Source organism: Neolamprologus multifasciatus, chromosome 7 (genome assembly GCF_963576455.1).
Source record: "Neolamprologus multifasciatus chromosome 7, fNeoMul1.2, whole genome shotgun sequence".
NCBI lineage: Eukaryota > Metazoa > Chordata > Actinopteri > Cichliformes > Cichlidae > Neolamprologus > Neolamprologus multifasciatus.
The window spans coordinates 46645140-46665427 of NC_140445.1; the positions used below are offsets into that span (position 1 = coordinate 46645140).

The 20288-nt window shown below is 40.9% G+C and overlaps 2 protein-coding genes across 4 annotated transcripts in view; one reads left to right on the forward strand and one right to left on the reverse strand.

Annotated features, from left to right (window-relative positions):
- Nucleotides 1-14455, forward strand: part of crabp1a (cellular retinoic acid binding protein 1a) — a 39376-nt gene extending 24921 nt beyond the window's left edge. Inside the window, exon 4 of the mRNA XM_085168740.1 lies at nucleotides 1-14455. Within this exon, the coding sequence (XP_085024866.1) occupies nucleotides 1-51 (51 nt within the window). The 3' untranslated portion in view covers nucleotides 52-14455.
- Nucleotides 13013-20288, reverse strand: part of LOC146515137 (paired amphipathic helix protein Sin3a-like) — a 17780-nt gene continuing 10504 nt past the window's right edge. For all 3 annotated transcript variants that reach the window (XM_085168709.1, XM_085168710.1, XM_085168711.1), the window contains 10 exons: nucleotides 19755-19871; nucleotides 19356-19594; nucleotides 18860-19043; nucleotides 18181-18757; nucleotides 17430-17599; nucleotides 17182-17355; nucleotides 16115-16207; nucleotides 15501-15595; nucleotides 15158-15350; nucleotides 13013-14920 (listed from right to left, as the gene is read on the reverse strand). In XM_085168709.1, the coding sequence (XP_085024835.1) occupies nucleotides 14690-14920; nucleotides 15158-15350; nucleotides 15501-15595; nucleotides 16115-16207; nucleotides 17182-17355; nucleotides 17430-17599; nucleotides 18181-18757; nucleotides 18860-19043; nucleotides 19356-19594; nucleotides 19755-19871 (2073 nt within the window). In that variant the 3' untranslated portion in view covers nucleotides 13013-14689. The remainder of the gene's footprint in view (nucleotides 14921-15157; nucleotides 15351-15500; nucleotides 15596-16114; nucleotides 16208-17181; nucleotides 17356-17429; nucleotides 17600-18180; nucleotides 18758-18859; nucleotides 19044-19355; nucleotides 19595-19754; nucleotides 19872-20288) is intronic.

The window sequence follows — 20288 nt, forward strand, 5'->3', positions numbered from 1 at the left end:
ATTTTTGGTGCGGATGACGTAGTGTGCACAAGGATTTATGTCCGGGAGTGAAGCGCTACGACCTTCATCAGACCGAGGCAGACGCCCATTTGGGCCACAGCTCATTTAAACCCAACAACACATCATGCTAACATGCTAACACATTTGCGACGTATCCTGTATTATCTCTCAGCATCAGCCTGCTTAGTATCCCATAGCAATGTCTCTGTAATCTGGTTATTAATAGTGAATATTGTGTCAGCAGTACAGTAGCTGGGTATCTCCATATCCATATGTACAATCCTGGTGTCGGCTGTTTAAGTAGGAGTTAGTCATCAGTTGCATCGATTAAATACTCATGTTCAATGAGAACACACAATAAAAAATGGAAACAAATAGTCTCTGCGCTCATTTCTCGATTACATGAATTTAAAGTGAAGGTGCCCTGGGCATCAAAACATCATTTGAAAGGAATAGTTTGGTGAAAGCACCACAAAGAGAGAAACAGCGTTCACATGTATGAGTTGCTTCAGTGACAATGGTAAACGGAGTAGTTTTTATATAGCGCCTTTCTACTCTACCTGCGCACTCAAAACGCTTGCATCACCCAACATGCATCATTCACCCATTGCCTCACATTCATACAAGCACTTTTTTTACTATCGAACATTCACACTCTGATGGATGCAGGATCAAACCACCACCCTTCTGGCTAGTAGATGTCCTGCTCTACGTCCTGAGCTACAGCCACCCTATAAGCATGCAGTGCAACTACTGGCATCATCTTGATCAACTAGCCTTACCAAGACCCTTCCCCAGTTTACATGACTGGAAAGAGAGCTGCAACTTCACTGGTAACACAAAACCGCATGTATAGAATCAGTAAAATCTGCAAAAAAAAAAAAAATTTCCTCTTCCTGGTTTCTTATCTTCTTTTTTTGCATATTTGTAATACATATTTCAGATCATCAAACAAATTTTAATAATAGACAAAGATGACTCGAGTAATTGCAAAGTGCAGTTTTTAAATGATGATTTCATTTCTTGGAAGAAAAAACTCTTTCCAGACCTACCTGGCCCTGTGTGAAAAAGTAATTGTCACCTTGTTAAATCGAGAATTTACTGAGATTAACCATGTTTTTCGGAAGGCCGAGTCATTTTCATTACATCTCTCAAAAACATCTTGATGGTCCCACAAGACTTTTAGGAAAATTTTCTAACGTCTGATCTGACAAAAGTTGAATTTCTTTGAAAGGTTTGCAACCGGTTACTTCGGGCATAAAACTAACACAGCATTTCATAAAAAGATTACACAAACAGTCAAACATGGTGGCGTTAGTGTGATGGTCTAGGACGTGGATGGCATGCTGTAACTGATGGAACCATGAATCCTGCTCTCTACCAGAAAACTCAGGAGGAGAACTTTTGACCTGAAGTCCTTGAGTTACACAGCAGGACAATAATCCGAAAAACACCAGCAAGTCCACCTCTGAATGGGTTAAAAAGTTTCTCATTCTTTTCTTTACTTCTCTTCCTTATAACACAATGTTTTTTTGTAGGTCGGCAGTTCACAGCCTCACTTTATAGTGCAAGGACCCTACATAATTAGAGAGAGAACCCCAGTGATCCCTAAGGAAGCACTTGGCAACAGTGGTGAGGAAGAAATCCCTTTTAGCAGGAAGAAACCTCCAACATGAAGGTGTAGGAATAAATTAATATATAAATAAATATAAATAAATATATTGTGAGTGAAAAAAGGGCAGTGGAGAAGGAGCGCTCAGTGCATCATGGAAAGTCTCGTCTTCCCACCTATAGAGGTCTGTGCAACTATAATTTTCCCCTTATAAAAGGTAATATGAGCTTAAAATCCCATTGGGAAAACTCATCTGAGTGCTGACTAATGATGTACTGTTACTGACAGCTCCAGAGTAGCTACCAGATGGAGCACAATGTCACATTATTTTGCAAAAATGATACTGTAAATATTCATGCTGAATTCCCAACTCCAGAAATGTGTTAATGTTAATAAGTCAAAGATTCCACGTAAACAAAGAAACAAACTAACACTTATTATTTTGTGCTTTTAGTCCCAGTCATTTAAACCAACCTTGTCAGATACAACAAACATATAATATGAACTTCAAATCTTGACGGTAAAACAGGCGACTGAAGGCATTTTTGGAGTGAAGTGGCAAGAACTCTCAGACACTTCTAAAAACTCAGTTGCCTCTTTTATTAAAGAGATGCAGAAAACACGACATCCCATCATACCCCCGCCTTCCTCTCCTCACACCTGCTTCTCATCATTAGCGCTGGCGCTTAGCAGAAACTCCAGAGAGACGCGTCTCTGTGTCTGATGCAGCGCTGAGGCAACAAGATTAAAGACCGAGCTGGGCCACAAGATAAGACCAGTCACACTGGAGCAAAGGCTTCCAAGCAAGCCTCTGTCATTCCACCTTCACTTATGCCACAGCTACACATTTAAAAGAGTCAACCGTTCACGGAGACATAAGAAGACATGGAGACATTTGTAAATTTTTGGAAAATGCATTGAGGGTGTAAAAGAGAAATAGATGCGAGGTAGAAATGAAGAAAATAGTTTTCATGTGACTTGCTCCCCGGGTGCGTCATGTGGAGGAAGTGTTGGAACAAACAGACAGAGTTGAGTTATGGTCACTTAATCTATCTGACCTTGTTTGCTTCACCACCCTTTCAAATCTGTTTCTCAAGTGATCTTTGGTGTGAAAAATAACCACCTGAACTACAAAGTCCAGAGAAAAAGGAAGGACAAGAAGAAGTAGTATTAATGGAAGCATATGATTATCATTGCTGAGGCAGTTAGATTGAAAAAAAAAAACCCAATCTGTATGAATTATGATGAACAAAAGGGCGATGACCAGATTGTCAGACAGAAAGAATTAATAGCTGGTGAATTAATCCTTTTTTTAAATGAAAGAATCTGTGTTATCTCCATATTTGTGCACTTTCTGGCAGGAGCAGGTAATATAGCTGCTGTCACTACATTGCTCATTTAGCATCATGACGGCCATCATCCTGGTCTCGTGGCAAAACGAAATAGTCAATAAAATGCAATCTGTTTGTGTACATTTCTTTCATTGCAGTCAGCAGTATTCTGACACTGATAGATTTTGATTAGAGGAACGTTTCATGTCTGCACCACACATGTTACACAGACTCCTCCGAGCGGACGCCTCACCATGGGGATCGTGGCCAAAAGCAATACGACTTCAATTCCAGAAAGTTGGAATGCTGTGTAACAGAATGATTTGGAGATCTCACAAACCCATAATTTATCCACAATAGAACAGAGAAAACATATTGAATGTTTAAACTAAGACATTTTAATATTTCTTGAAAAAATTTTTTCACTCATTTTAAATTTAATGGCTGCAACAGGTCTGAAAAAAATGGGGCAACAAAAGGCTGGGAAGACTTTAAATATCTCATTAGCTACAGTACAGGGTATCATAAAAATCTGGAGAAGTCTCTGTGTGCAAGGGGCAAGGCTGAAAACCAATACTGAATGACTGTGATCTTTGAGGACTCGGACACGATTCTGTCATGGAAATCACTGCAATCACTTTAAAGGCCAGCATCTCAGGTGGTAAGAGGGTACACGGCACATCTGGAAAGGCATCATATATGCTGAAAAGTCTATATGGGTTTTAGAGCAATAAATGCTTCCATCCATCATGTTTTTCTCAGGCATATTTTAGCAATACAATGCTACACCGCCTACAAAATCTATTACTGCAGCATGACTTTGTATGTAAAACTATGTAAAACTAACTCAAAATGCTAAATTGGTCTGCCTGCAGTCCACATCTTTTACCAAACTGAAAACATCTGGCACACCATGAAACAAAAAATAAGACAAAGAAGACCCAGGACTGACTCAGGCAAGAATGGGACAACATTGCTCTCCCGGAAATCCAGCATCTAGTTTTCTCAGTTCCCAGACATTTACGCACTGTTGCTAAAAAACAAAACAAAACAGGGGATTCCACAGTTAAAAACCCCCAAAACAACAACAACTAGCTGGTGAACAGAGAGCATTTTTCCATTCAGTAGTTCGCACACAGAACTCAAGTAGACCCACAATGAGTGATAGTGTAGTTCTGTAACTGTTGGATGTGTGATTAAGTAACTTTTTACTCCTAACAAGTTTGTTTTCCCCAGACTGATACTGTTGGTTTAAACTTTCCTCCTTACATCTTTTACTTGAACTCTCTTTCCTCGTGTGATGGACTAAGGCTGAATGTTTTTCCCCAGAAAGGCTTCTTTCATGCTAAAAGGAAAAGAAAACGGGTTGACTAAAACAAATGCACCCATTCACAAAGGTTGGAGTCAATGGCCTGACTGTTTGAATAGGACAGTTAGATCAGTTATCTGGAAATATGAATGTGAAGTGACTGTGTTCAATTTCCTTTATTAATCAGGGTTTTCAAATCTTCTGCGTTAACAATAACTTTGCATTTGTTTTATTTAAACGACATTTCAATGAAGCTCAGTAGCTAATTTACTGTTCACCGTGCACTACTAACAAACAAAACTTTCTGCTAAAAAAAACATTTGGAAACTGCTACAAGACACTTCCCTTGAGCAGGTGCACGACACATAAGCCTATGGCCCAGGCCAAGAACGCTTCAGCCTTAGCACAGGGAAATGTGTCACAGCCTCACCAGTGGTTGGAGGCCTTGGCGTGGACTACAGTCGTGTCCTTGGGGTGGATATGGCGAGAAAGTGGCACAACATCAAAAGACAAAAAGCAAATCTGTCTTTGTCCTTCACGGCTGCCAGGGATTAAAAGGTTGTCCTTTGAACAGTTGGACTCGCAAGGACTTACACAGCAGCACTGCTTCTGTTCCCATTCCTCAACGCCAAGACTGTGAGGACGAGTCCATGCCAGTCCTGCTTTTTGACCTGGTATCCGCTCAAAGAATGAATTTCCTCCTCAGTGCACCACAATGCACCGGGAAGCAAGGGCCAGGGCGCGCGCCTGCTGTGATGTTAATTTAATGACGAGCTGCTGTTCAGATGGCAGGTCCAAACAGCTGAATAAAGCGATTGTTGTCTTTTTGCTCCATTTTGTAAAGACTGGGGGGGCCCTCTGCCTCAAGGGGTGCTCTCTCCTGTTTGGTGCCCAGAAGGGAGCACCTCTTCTGGGCACCAAACAGTAGATCCTCTGTGAGTACACTGGAGTACAGCACTGCAAAGAAAATAAAAAGTTCCCCTCCTCTTCGCTGCTTGTTTATTGAAAGAAGCTCATTTGGATTTTTTTTCCCCCCACAATAAGACTTTACACTAATTAGTTAATTAATCTTAAGTGAAATTCCACCAAGCCAACTGCTGAAATGTGGCATAACAAACAACATTCAGATAATCAGACAGATTTAAGCTAGCTTGCAATCTAGTTGTAAATAATTATGAGAAACAGCAACATTATAGGTTAGAGATTTGACCAACAGTACTATTTACATAGTAAGTTATTTTCATGACTTTGTTAAAGGGTTAAAAGGTTGTAACCAATTACTTTAATGAGTAATGCATAACTTTCTAACACAGTAGATATCCATTTTCATGTTATAAACAATTAACCCATCAATTGTCTCTTCGGTGTCTTGTGTTAATTGCAAAGCAAAGTGTTAATTGGTAATAAGTAATTACAGCTACACCACATGGGCTTCAGAGACAGTCTTGCCAAAGTTTTTAGAATTCACTGAATTTCATGCAAATCTAATTTATTGCCATGGTGACACACAAAAAAAATGCCAATGGTAGTAGAGGAATATACGGAGATTAACTTACTAAAAATCATTTATTCCCGTTATTGTCAGAATTACTTATTGTGATCAGATTAGACATGTAATCTTCCCATCTCTGGAAAACCGACAATGAGCCAGCTAAACATTAGCTGCTTAAAAGCTAACATTACGTTAAAAAAACAAACAAACACACTTTTTCCTTTCCCCTAAACAGTTTTATTACAGTCTCACATCATATTAGAGTTTATTCTCTTAGTGTCCGAATGCAGCAATGTTAGATGCACTTCAAAGAAAGTTTCAGGAATGTGGGCTAACAGCAGCTAACATCATCTTACAGCAGCTAACAGAGGCTAACAGCGCTCACCAATAGAAAAGTTAAGGATATCCTCAACAATTCACCTTAGTGTCACTATCATCAGACAAAAGCAACTTTCTTTGACTCATACTGGACTCCATTTACAAAATTTTACAGCTTCCTTCAGAGTAAATCGATGTGGACTGACAGCATACTCTTGTTACAGATGAATGGCAGCTAGAGTTGTCTGTCCTATAGTAGCCACATTAGCTAGGATTATGGACTTGAATTGAGAGACATAAGAAAACAGAGCTCAGTTTAATGCAATCTGCCATCTACTCACTCTATTAGTGAGATTTTCACACCACCAAAAGTTACTTTACACTACCATAATGAAAAACTCCCTTGCAGTTAAGTAGTACATTTTGCTTATACGGTCAAAAAGGAGTGTAGCCTACTGTACACTTACCCTAAATATACTAAATTTAACTAACTAGATAGTTACTTGATATTTGTTGCATTCCCTGCACAAAATAACCAGCAACAAGCTTTTTAATACCCCTCTGAGTGACTTGATGACTTTAGCTTTAGCTAAAAGCTAAAGGGGCTTTGAAGCTGTAGGACAGGGATCCTTCTTCTTCCTCTTCTCCCTCATAGAGTCTCTTCACCAATGGTGTTAAGTTTCCTTAAAGGCTGGCAGACACTTCTTATCAGCCTGGCACAAAATATGAATACTTAACTGTAACTTAGCATTCAACAATCATTTCCAAAGAGGACCACCTGTGGCTCCATCATGCTGGCAAAATGCTAACTCAGAGGCTTAGAAAGGTTTTAAAATAACGTCATGGCTGTCATAAACGGTCAATAGTTTTTTTTTTTCCACAACCCTAACAACCACAAAGCTTTGTCTTATGAACACTTGTACTGCATCTTTAAAACACCAGTGAATAGGAAAGCTGTGTCCAAAGGTACAGCTTTGTAACATCATGACTCAGCTAATTATGATAGAAAACAACCCTCGATTTAACAGAAAACACACATTTGTGCTGTTTTATTCACCCCTGGCAGATGGTGCTGACTAGCCTTCCGCTTTGGTGGTGTAAAAGGGTGTAACATTCAGCACCTTAACTCACACGTATTGGATATGAACACTGAGGGAGGATAGAAAAGGTCAAGTTCAACCAAGTGCGTGCATGCCGGTGGGTGGGTGTGGGGTGCGAGCGGCGAAGGGAGGGGAGGGGTGCTTTCAAATTAAATTACCTAGTGTGCTTTTGTGCCGCTGACATCCTCAGTGACTCTCATCTTGTGATATATTTAGTCACGCTTAAGTCTCAATAAATGGCTTTCTCAGCGACACGCATGTATTTCAGCACGAACTCGGCCGGCACAAAGAGGAGAGGACAGGAACAAAAATGATGACACCGATAATAAAGAAAACCATTTATATTTCTGCCACTTGACTAACAGTCTCGCCCAGAGGCGAGGACAAGATTGCACCGGTGCTGTGGTCTGTGGTAAATAATAAATCGCCTTTAATTTTTGGCTTTGTTTCCAAACTTTCTTGCAGGCATTAATTTTTACCAGGAAACGGTCGCAGAAGCTTTCGGAACTGTTTCGCATTTGGTTGCGTTCACAGTGTCTCTGTCAGTTTGATGTTAGAGTAATTTGCATGGAAGCTTGTACCAATTCGACAAATCTTTCTTAAAGTTGCATTCAAGAACACTCAGACGATTGAGAGCTACTGCTAAGCAGGACTTTTTTTCTGTCTAGATCCAGTTTATTATTTCACAGCTTGCTTGTCACAGCACTAATGTTTACTATTTATCTCCATGGTTTGACAGGATAATTTTTTTTGTAGCAGACACTTAAATTGAGCACTACCCAAAAGAGTAATGTAAATAAATTTAGCATTTCGTGGAGCACTGCCAGGATTGAACATCTATTTTGTTTATTCTGATGCAGTTTGATCCTCCAAAACTGTGACTGAACAGCAAATTGTTTTAAAAAAAGAAAAGAAAAGAAGTGCTAATAAAAGTGTTCCCCTGATTATTTTGGGCAAAGCATCAGTAATACAGCTGTTCCCTGGAATCCTGGCAACAGTCACAAGATTTAATGTTTTAATAGGATTCAAAACACATGTCCCATTGGAAATGTTTTCGAGATTCTTCTTGTGAGAGACAGACGATGCTGACAGTCATTAGAAAAATTATTCTGTCATAACGCCACCCTTTCAGTTGTACATCATCAACAATAAAACAAATATTTCTTACATCAAATGCAAGTGCAGTTCACTTCCAAAGAAAAAGATTCAAGAAGATTCCTGCAGTGAATTAGTCTGTACCACAAACAGCCAAGTACTGCGTGGTACCTTTGGAGCTAAAATGCAGAGAAAACTGCAGTTACTCTGGTGGCCACTGGTCGTTTCTTGGTTTCATCAAATAGTTTCCATCACTGTGCTTTACTTTGGTTACAGTCCGCACTTTTATTAGTCTGTTACTTCGACTTATTTAGCAGATCCGTGTCTGTGGATCCGTGGACTCAAACTGTTTCGTTGTAGCTTGCTAACCAGGGGTTGACAGCCATAGATAGTGACATAGCCACCGCCTGGATTATCCAACTTTCAGACACTTAGAATGATCAAAATTTATGAAACGGACTTGATGTTTTGTTGAATATAAAGACAAATGATTGAGCCCATAAATCTGATCAGGAAAGAACTTGGAAGCGTGACGGACATTTTTTTTTAGGATGTAGGATTTTGTAACTACGGGTGCTGCCTTTTGGTGGCTATTACAAAAATACAGTGACCTTCTTGGCTTCAGCACCTTTTCTTAAAAAAGAAAAAAGTTAAAACAATTTGTTGGGAGTTTGTCTGTTAAGCACAGGAGCTCGCAGCGGTTATGCAAGAGTGGCTAATCCTCGGCTAATCCTTTTATGGAGGAGAGAGGAGCCTGCAGGGTAGAGCTTTCTCATCATTGAGACAAATCAGCCTATTAAGCAGATGTCTCAGATGTGCATCCGCCGCCATACACAAAAATCCTCTTGCATACACAACATCCACCCGCAAAGTCACACAGACATATGGTCCGTGTGAAAAAAAGTGATGAGTGCTTTGTGTTATTAATAGCAGCTCTGATTCGCGCTTCTTATTCTTTGAATCTGCCAAGGCCTCAAACTTTATAACTCAATCCAAAAATACTTCACCTATAACAAAAAGGTTTGGATAATCTATCTGTATGCAGCAATACCACAGGTCTTGTACACAGGGAAAACCGCCATCATGGAGACTGTGCTCCACTAAAATGTTCCCTCTCGCTGAAAGAGAGTAAAAAAAAATAAATGCATTTTTAGACAATTAAAAGCCTTTCCACATACAAAAGAGACAAGCAGAAACTTATGAGGTCACTCTGAGTGAGTTAATTGCTCTGCATTGTGAGCGCCAAGGCTGCCAAGCACAGAGCACAATACAATCTCTGTGGCTGTGATAATAGGTTTGCTCTCAAGTCAGAAGTTGTGGAAGCGCTCATATTAGAGAGCTGTTGAAAGTTCAGGAGTGTAGCCCTATATGGAAGTAATCACGCAGAAGAGCTTGGGTGGGTGGGTGGGGGTGTCCATTCCCCCCTCAGCTGGTGCTGCCTTTGAGGATCTCATTGTTAGCGCTGTTAGTGGGAGGCATGGAGGGCTCTGTTGGCATGTGTCAGCCTCACTCCTTGTCAGGGCCTCAACGCTATGGCAGCAAAGTGGGTGAAAGCTTAGTGTGTTTGTGTGTGTGAGTCTGCGTGGAAATGTTGTGAAAGGATCTGAAAGGGTTAGGGTACATTAAGTTTGGGGAGAGGCTTCGGGGCATTTTCAGTGATTTCTGTACAGTATGTGAGACCACCCACAGAGGCCTTTTCACCTAGAAGAACTCAGTGACCCGTACCTGAACTCGTCCTGGGTCCTTTTGTTTCTACTGTTCCTTGCCGGCTGTAAAGACAAGTCCTGCCTGCTAAACTTCAGCACCCTTCAGGGGTGAGACCAATACAAGTTCTGGGTACTTTCATTGCTTGCGATTTTCCAAAAGGATGTGTCATCATATTTAAATATTAACAGCCTCTCTGTGGTTGTGTAAAAATAAGCCAATCACATGGCAGCATGTAGAGATGTTCAAGATAACCTTAGCACCAGAATTGGAAAGAAAGGAGATTTAAGCTAATTGTTGGTGCGAGGCGAGCTACTCTTAAATATTCCAGAAGCTTCTGATCTCCTGGGATTTTCCCACACAACCATCTTTAGAGTTCACAGAGAAGGGTGTGAAAAAGAGCAAATGTCCAGTGAGCAGAAGTTCTGTGGGAAAAAAATGCCAGGCTGATGCCAGATGTCAGAGGAAAATGGCCAGACTCAGCTAACTACTCATCACAATCAAGGTATGCATGTGAGCAGGTGCTAGTGAAGCACATCGGGTTGATCAGATAACCCATATGGCATAAAGGTAATGCAAGGCCAGGGTTTGAAGATGTGGAACAGCATCTCTGAGCGCCTCTCAAAGCCTGAAGCAGATGGGCCGCAAAGTCACACCAGGCACAACAGGGGTCAAACTTACTACTAGCAAGGAGTAACTAATGAAGTGACCAGTGTATACTTTTGCTGCACTCCCTCTACTCTATCATATGAGCTAACACCAAATTGGACGTCCACGCAGGAGCAGCAAATATTTTTTATCCAGTCAGTGGATTTGTATTTAAATCCACTGATCTTAACATGTTGCATTTTAGGGTCTAACAGTTTCTTTTTTTGTATTCTTCAGACTTCATTGGATACCTGGCAGCATTGTGTAAAATGAATTCTGCCAGGTGACAATAATAAATAATATAAAATAAAAATGGTCATTTGATCTCCATAACAAAGAAATAAAGTATTCCTGTTGCTATTTTCTGCTTCTTGAATTCCTGCTCCTCTCAATTTCATGGTAACCTGAATGTTTGGCTTTTTAAATTTCAATCACTTAGGATTCTGTGTAATACGAGTTTCCAAACAACTGAGTACACCAGTATGAATCTTGTCAAATACAGACATCAATCTTGTGAGAGTTTGTTTAACCTAAAATGTCTTTTCTCAGGAAAAGTGAGGCTCAAAGTCTAACACCTACTTCCTACTACAGCCATCCTGCAAATTAACACAACACAGATAAATCAAAAGACATAAAACTCGACTTCATCTGTGAGGCTGCATAATAATTGTCCTTATATACTCAACACAAGTGACCCCGGGATGCTGGTGGACAGGGTGAGGTCTCCCTCTGCAGGATTTTAGGAGAACTGACAGTTTCATGATGGGATTCTTAAACTATCCCATTGTGCTAATAATCATGCTAATACATCCTTAGAAAGACATTGTTATCTTGGCAGATGCAATTTAAAACAGCTTTCTTGCTCACTGTATAAAAGCACGCTGAAAGTCTGTGGAGACCTTCAGCCCTATTAACATATCATTTTCCCAGCACTTCCCAGAAGAGCATGGCAGTGGATTTTAAAGATTCAATTAGCTACACAGTGCGACCTGGATGGGATAATAGAAGGGTAAATTAGCCAGTTTAAAAATAATTTAATTATTTAAGTTAATTTGTTGGCTAAAATCTAAAACAGCCTATTATGAGACAGAGAGCTTCTTAGCTGCTGGATCTTTCAAAGAATCAGAGCATGACTCCCACCTGATCCACTCAGAAGTACATTACAAATGAGCTGAACCCATCTTTAGTTTAAGGAAGCCATGCAATTTTTCCTTTTTTCTTCATACCATCAAAATTTGAACATTTTAAGCACTCACTGTACAGCCTGCCACATTTAATATACACAATTTTTCCAGCATTTTTTAACCCTCAGAACCTTTGTACAGGAGACAGTCACATGGAAGTGGACACAATTTAAAACCAAAGCCTTGCTCTCAAAGCAAAACATTTCTTTAGCCAACTTTAAGCTTCAAAAAAAGAAAAACTTTAAAATGTGCATTGTGTGTAAATGTTAATACCATGTAGGATAGATGCCCTGTGAGAATAAGTCACAGCATTTGAAAGGTCTAACTTTTCAACCTCACTTCGATATCAGGCTCATCACATGCAGGTCAGGTTTTAATACTTGAATTTAGATTTTTGCTTAATGGAGAAACAATTATGTTTACATATTCTGGATAATAGTTTGGACATTTCAGTGTGATGAAAGAACATATTTAGAGACTTTTCTGTTTGAGGTGCACTCTGCACTCTGATAGCGTTAAGTTCTTCGTCTACATGTATTCTCTTTCATAACGGGTCAGGAATACGTAACTTAAAAGGTAAAACTTCTTCTGCCTTTTTAAGATGCTGTGCAAAAAAAGGTCAGCTGATCTTACAAAAGAAGATCCTGCTTTAGTTAGTGGTGTTTAAAGTGCTTCATTGAAATAGACTGAAAAGTTCCTGCAGCACAGTCAGCAGCTGCAATGATCCTGATTTACACGGTGTAGGTACAAAACCTGCGACAGCTTCTCCTCCTCCAACACCGAGCTGCCCTGGTTATCCCTCATAGGTCAGTAACAAAAGTTCAAATGTGTGTGAACATAAAGATCATATACGCATACAAACTAATGCAGATGGGCTGTATTTGATTAAGGTGAGCTTTGATTCCAGGCAGTGTTTATATAGAAATAAACAACTCCAGAGCACTGAGGAGCAACTGGCTGACTTGATTTGTTCATCCAACTCAAAGGCAAACTGGGGGAGTTTGTAATTTTTGCTGTAGAAATTATTCTTCTTGGTCTTTGTTTTACTTCTTACGGTGCAATACAGGTGAAAACGTATTCAGAGCGCGGGCTGTAAAGAAGTACTGAATTTTATGAACTTCCATAATATTTCCCACCAATAAAACTGCAAACCAGAGACTGAAAGATGAGATGAAAGTGTGGAAAAAAAATAAATCACTCAACACAATAAAGATCTCTGTAGGCTACAAATGTCATTTTTATTATTACTTTAAATAATGTCTAAATAAAGGGACTAAAGACATGCTCATGTGACTTCTTCCATTATCAAAAATATGGTGTGGGGTGATGTTTGCAGCAGAAATCTATCCAGGGAGGAAAGCGTGCATCACAATGTGAGACTGTGGTGGAGTCCACTGAACTTTAAAATGAGTCCCACCATCACCACGCACGGTGTCGGCTGTCAGAAATCGGGGGCAGTGATTTTATTGAAAACAAATGTGACACTCAGAAAAGAAAAGATGTTTTTGTTTCAAATAAATGGAAAGACCTGGATACATTTCTACTCCCCTCCCCCACCCCCCATGTTTAACTACAGAAATTAAAAAGCAAAAGACATAAAGGAACACACAAAGGGGGCAAAAACAGCTATTTTAGAATCGACTCCCTTTGGTAAAAACGGTAATAAATGGTCTTGCATTTATCTTTTTCATATACATACTAACTTTAGCCATTTATCACTAAAGTCCACAGTAAGCTTGGAAAGTATTACTAGCACAACAACACAGATCTGTCATAAAAAAGTCTGAGACTATATACACAGTGTATTTACAACATGAGGGCATGAGCAAGATGTGCATGTGTGTGTTTGTATTTGAGTGTGTTAAAGCTGGTGTATTGGCGGAGGGCATCTTAAAAAGGTTGACTTCCAGGGCGGCGAGGATTGTGTGTGTTAATAGAACTATATATAATATATATACACAACACATACACTGGAATACATGTCAGTATCTGACATTCACGAGCTATACAATTTTACAGTCTGAGACCAAACAGTGTTGTGAGGCCCCTTCATTTTTTTTCTCTTTTTTTAAAACAGATGTAACAGTGCTTTTTTTCTACGTTAACCCGACAACGCGGTTTGGAGCCCAGGCACCGTTTCTAATAGTGCTGCCATGTGTTTTGGAAAAGAAACTGTAACCCTCTTTCCGTCTGCTTGATGAGACATGATTGTGATTTGGCCGTAACACAGGAATGTCTGAACCAGATCTCTCAGACTTTACTGAGCTCCCCCCAAACCTTCAATCTGGGGAACAAACTTTCTGAACCGTTTCCCCCTTTTTTTCTAAATAAGTGCACTTGTCCATCATATTGTTCTCAGTGAATACTACAGAATAACACTTTCATAAATAAATCCCTGTGTATTTGATTTTGATGGAACTCGATTACTTGGATGGCTTCAGACTGTCTAAGGCTGAATTGAAACTCAGCCGTGATAAAGTAAAAAAAGCACCACACTCTCTTTTCTTATGTCGCTAAGCTCTGTCGTAAAGGCTTGAGGAAGTTTGTGACGTGGCTCCGAGTGCTGGTAAGACCTCAGGTCTGCGACTGGAACATGACCATTCCTAAGTTTTGGCACCGAAGGCCCTGGGGAAAAATAAATTAAAAAAATAAAAATAAAAAATGGGCCCAGCTAAAAACGCTGGTTTAAAAAAAAAAGAAAAAAAAAAAAAAAAAAGATTTCAGTAATCCTGCCGCCCCGGTCTCAACACACACGGCAGCTAGCTTAATTGTGCTCCCATGTCCGCTTTAAAAACACATTGACGACCCTTCGTCTCTACCTCTATTCCTGTTTGATATCAGACCTAAACCCCCCAAAAGTCAGTCTGCTTCCGTTTGTCCTCGTGGGTCTGGCTGGCTACGGTGCCTTGCTAGGTGTGCTGTATTTCACACGGTACTTGTTGATGTTCATGAAGTGAAGGACCTCTGGGTTACGGGTGGTGCTGCAGGGCAGTAGGCCTTCACGTCCCTCGCCCATCAGCCACTTGTTGGTCTCGGCGCTCATGTCGCGGGTGACGTGCTCTTTGACCCACGCCTCCACCCAGGCCTGGAAGCGTTTGTGTAGTCGCGTGCTCACCCTCTCGTGTGACTGAGGAAAAACAAGACTGATGTCACGAAACAGATTTTCTACTCACTGAACACAGAAACCTCAAACTAAGCCTAAGCCTTCCGCCCTCACTGACATCTTACAGAGCCAAGACTTGAAACAGAATGAATGAGAGGTCAAAGGTCACTCACTTTCCTCCCTTATGATAAATACAGGAACGCTGTAACCAAGAAATATTTCTGGCATAACAGCTAAATAACAATACTAGCTGGTAAATACCTGGTGAGCTCGCAGCAGGGCAGTGCGTCGGTACATGTAATCCTCAGACTTAAAGACGTAGACCATCTTGTATGAGTTTAGTTTGAACATGCACTCCATTTTCTCCTTATCCAGCGATTTCTTGCCACCCTCGCAGGCCTCCTTGTCCAGCTGCTCTCGGCCCTTCTGGTACTTCCTGATCCGTCTCAGATTCCTGGTTTAGACAAACGTGATGAGAGTGACTCATGACATCGAGCAGGAATATGTCAGGACAAGTCAATTAGGGTTGCTGTAATCATAAGCCCCCTGTTTGAATTTTACAGGGCGTGGCCCATCAGAGAGCGATGAAATGTGGAAAACGCACCTGGGAAGAAAAACTGGCTTCTGAGCGAGGTGCTCCCTCAGCTCAGGAGTTGTGGAATCTGGGTTTAAGTAGCGTCCCACATAATCAGACCAACGCTGCAAACAGAAAACAAGTACAAAACCCAAGTTTAACACACACACACATTATGATTGTGAAAACACGAGCACTGCGCCAGTATTACCACAAGTTTGGCAACAGGCTCTTACTAGTATTTCCACACACTGGTTATCTTGATTACCGGTACAGGCATTTAAATGACTAGTTTAAGTGAACTGAACTGTGTGTAATAAAATGCCACATTTCAGCAGTGTGGGAATAAAAGAAGAGCTGCTACTGCCATACAAATACTGTTATCAGTGTGAGTATTTAAACAACATTTGTGCAGCACTGTTGCCATTTTACAGTTGATTAGACATCACAGAGCCTGTTTATTTAAAGAGGACCTATTAAACATATATACATCATTTATATAATAGCCATGTTTTGTTTTTTTTAATCCTTAATGTGAAGAAAAAAAACCCAAAACCCCAAAAGATTAGATGGATTATTGGCTTAAAAATAGTTCCTGATGCTAATGGACCTTGACACTCGAGATTTACCGTTGTGTTTCTTACCTCAGCCTCCATGGGCTCGTCTGAGTTCTCTTCCTCTGTGTCGAGCAGCTCCACCGTGAGCTGCACTTGTCCTCGGTTTCTCAAAAACATCACCTGAGAAAGCAACAGGACAGACAGTTTAAGACACTTTTCAAACGAAAAATAAGGACTCCTACGTTGACACAGAGGGAACACCAACGATCCCCTTTAAACCAGCACTCTGTGACAGTGGAGAGAAACAAGAAGGCTAAGCAGCGAAGAGAAAGTAAGGAGAGAAAGGAACATAGTCAGAAAGAGATGGGCTGATCTGATATTTGGATTTCGGCTAAAAACTGGCAAGTAGTTGGACTCAGTGTAGTGGCAACAGACCATAGTCTATGATATTCTCTATCCAAGAGTAAGAAATTATTTAATGTGTTAGATTAAAAAAAATATCCTGAGGGCTCAGATTACAGGAAATACTGTAACATTTTACTCTTTTATTCCAGTTTTTAGATTTACTGAGCTTCAGATTTTTGAACACATTATAAAAAGAGTGGAAATGGATGTGTTCAGTGGAAGTTTCCATCTCTCTTTCGTAACAAGTCAGTTTGCAGTCAAAGTAAACAGGATGAATGGGTTTTAGGTATTCAACTATAAAGCCAGTTGGGTAATTTCTGTTTTTAACAAAATGGGATAAATATTTAATTAAAGTGAAGTTGAAAGTAAAGCAAAAAGCAAATCTGCTCGCTGGTGACAGGTGGCTTTAGCAGCTTTAGTCAATGGAAGCAATAAATGAGTGCAAATGGTGAGGGAAAGACTGAATGATACTGCTTGTGTTTTAAAATGTGGAGATCATTTATTGACAGTGAACGCACCCAAAATACATAAAAAAGGGAACTCTCCAGTTAGTAAAAGTAGGACGTTCTTCACAGCAACAAATTAAGTTTGACATCTGGGCTGTGCAGGAAATTAAAATTAAAATTACTTTTAAGTACCTCTTCTAAACTTTAAATGAGCTAATTTCCATATTTCCAAAGCTTTAGCAAAAGGTTTAATCTGCCGTCATGCCATGGCTAGGTTTGAGAACGAGCGGCAACTTTATTTACCTTAAAGCAGTTCTCGTCAGACATGAGCTGCTCGGCTTTCCGCTGATAGATCGTCTCTGCGGAGCTCCTGGAGGACTGTGTGGACAAGCTTCCTCCAGTGGCTCCGCTGGTGCTCTCTGCCAGGTAGAGGTCTGTTACCTGGACGCAGATCTCATCACTCACAATGTGCTGGAGCTGAAGGAAAGAGAGTTAGTGACTGGCTGGTAAACAACTACAGCAGCTCTTTCCTTGAAAAAACAGGCCAATACCTGTCGGACGATGCTTTGGATGAGCTTGTCCATCGTGAATGCGATGTAAGCGTGAATGGTGAACATTTCCCTCAGAGAGTCCTCGTACTGAGATGCTTCCATGTTGCCATCCAGCAAATTCCGAACCATCTCCAAGAAAGCAGAGTAGTAATCTTCCACCTCGATGTCCACTGGAGAGAAGAAATATTTAATAAAAACAGATCACTAAGTGGAACAGCATGAGGGGAAAAAACATTTCCACTTTTTGTTACAAAAACTACTGGTGAGTTTTTCTCAGTGTATCTACATGTTACTGACATTTCACTGTTCCTACAGTCACAGCACTGACTTTAACATTTTACATGTTATATTTAAAGCTCTTCATGGCCTAGAGATATACTGGAAATGCAGTCCCTGCAACCAGAGCACAGCCTGCAGACTGTTTCCACCTCAAGCTAAAAGAAGGTGACCGAGAGATGCAGTCGTGGTCTGACTTGCCTGATAAACGGCAACTTGTTTCGTCAGTATCTTCTCTCAAATCACTTTTAAAGACTTCACGCCAAACTCTTGATACGACACTTAGGTCTTGTCATGCGTCTTCCATTTTAAAACATTATGCCAAGTGTTCCAAGATGTTTTCGTTTAATCTGGTTTTATCGTGTTTGCGGTGCGTTTAAGCACTTTACGAAGATAGCATTGATAGGACCTTTACAAACAGACATGGTACAAAAGTAACACAAAATCGGGGTATATGGGGTATACTGTTACTCACTGGGCTCCTTCAGTCTTAGCTGGATGGCTGGATTGTCATTTTTCTCCTTCTTGAGCCCCAGGACTTCCCTCTCCCAGTCCCGCTCTCTGACCTCCTCTTCGATCTGCCGCTCCGCCTGCTCGTACAGCCGCAGCAGACGTGAGCAGAGTGTCTGGTGAAGCCGCAGGAAGACATACCAGTTGTTGTTGACGAGGAAGAGGTTGTAGGCATCGTCGCAGCCGCGCAGCTTCTGCGCTGCCGTGTTGCTGAACAGCAGCTTGGACTTTGAGGGACTCCCGCTGCCCGGGACACCGTTGTGCTTTTTAGAAGCTCCTTCCTCCAGTTCCATCTCCTCTTCCTCCTCCTCCTCCTCTACATCTGAAAGCTCGCCCCGCTGAGAAAACAGCATGTCAGGGATGAAGTGATAGATGATCTGTTTGATTTTGTATTTGTCCTCCTTCTGAATGCTGGTCTGCCGCTTCACATGGTGGATGATGAGGGCTGCTGCGTCCTCGAGGATTTGGCTGTCCTCGTAGGACAGTGTCAGGTGGGGGCCTGTGACTGGTGTGGTGGTCTCCTCAGAGCCCTGCTCCTGACGCTGCAGAGCAAATAAACAAAACTTCAGTAAAATATTTTTTTGTATAGTAAACCTTTATGCTTGCCAAGTGCTGAAAATGATCACAGAAAGAAAGAAAATGACCTCATCATAGATGCTTTCGATTTCATTGAGCAAGGACTTTGATCGAAGCACTTTGGTGTCATTTTGCTTGAAGTTAATGCCTTGATGGTCGAGAGACTTAAGGTAATACTTCTCGTTCTGCTCCCTCCAGATCTTGTTGAAGCCTCGCTGGGCTTCCCGCCACTCTTCCTCTTTTGTCTTTAACCTGTTTGAAAAGAAAAGTAATGTAAGAACTCCAAATCTGAATGACAATTGAAACAACAATCTGCATCTTTCAGCGCGTGACACAGAGGGAGGTGCCAGATCATTCTGTTTCTCTTAATCCATTTTTGGATTAACCACTCCAACATGATATTTGTGCTCCCTTCCTTGTGTGGATTACTGTGTTTATAAATTGTGGGCAAACTCACAGAATGGATTCATGTTATTTTAATCTTCTAACCTCCACAGAGACCAAGCAACTGTGAAGAGTTAAACGAAATACAGTAAATGAGTCGGCCCTTGATTCAAGCTGTACCTTTTCAAAACGATGGGGACAGAAACAGCAGGGTTTTTCTTCAAGCCGTCAATGATGTCGGGCGCTTTGTCTCCGTATATCCTCTGGATGGCCTTGCGGTGAATGACCTCTGAGGAGCCACCCAGCATGTTGTCCAAGCGAAACTTGGCCTGTTCCTCTGCGGACATGCGGGACAATTTCCGCTGCACCGTCTCCAAGACTCTGATGGTAGCCAGATTGGTCTCTAATACAACATCCAGCTGTTTGAGGACAAGAGAGATGTTTTCAGTATAGCCAGTTAACTTCAAAATTGGAAAATTTCTGGACAGGCAAAATAGCATCTACCACAATGTTTTCCCCCCTTCAAGGATATCATCTTTTTGTTGTCATCATTAACACAAGTTACACGTATTAGCTCACCTCAAAACGTTCATCTTCACACCTGTAGATGTGCTCCTCATACTGAGTCTTCTTGGAGCTGACAAAAGTGGAGTCTTCAGACCAAGAGGGGAAGGAAACCCAAGTGTCGTTTAAGACCTGGACACAGCAGGAAAAAAACCCACAAAAATTAATACAGACGTCAACTCAAACTACATTCATGAGGATGAGGTTGACTGTTAGCATTAAGCAAAAACGGATCCAACAAACTACAAAAATATGAAATTAACTTATTTTTTGCAAATCCAATTTTTTTCTATACAATCTTCCAATATCACTCTATAAAGTATTAAAAAGATTTTTTTTCTTATTTTCTGACAGCGTTGCATATTATATTCATATACGTTATATCTACCAAGGGAAGAATTTTCAGCTCAGGTACAAGTTATCCCTGTGAGCCTAAAGGCTAAACTTAATGAGAGCAGAGAAGCTAAATAAGGGCTCTAATGCACACAGCTCAGGCTGTGAGTACAGAAGCCCCTCCCCTTCCTACTGTACAAATCCTGTTTGCAAGTG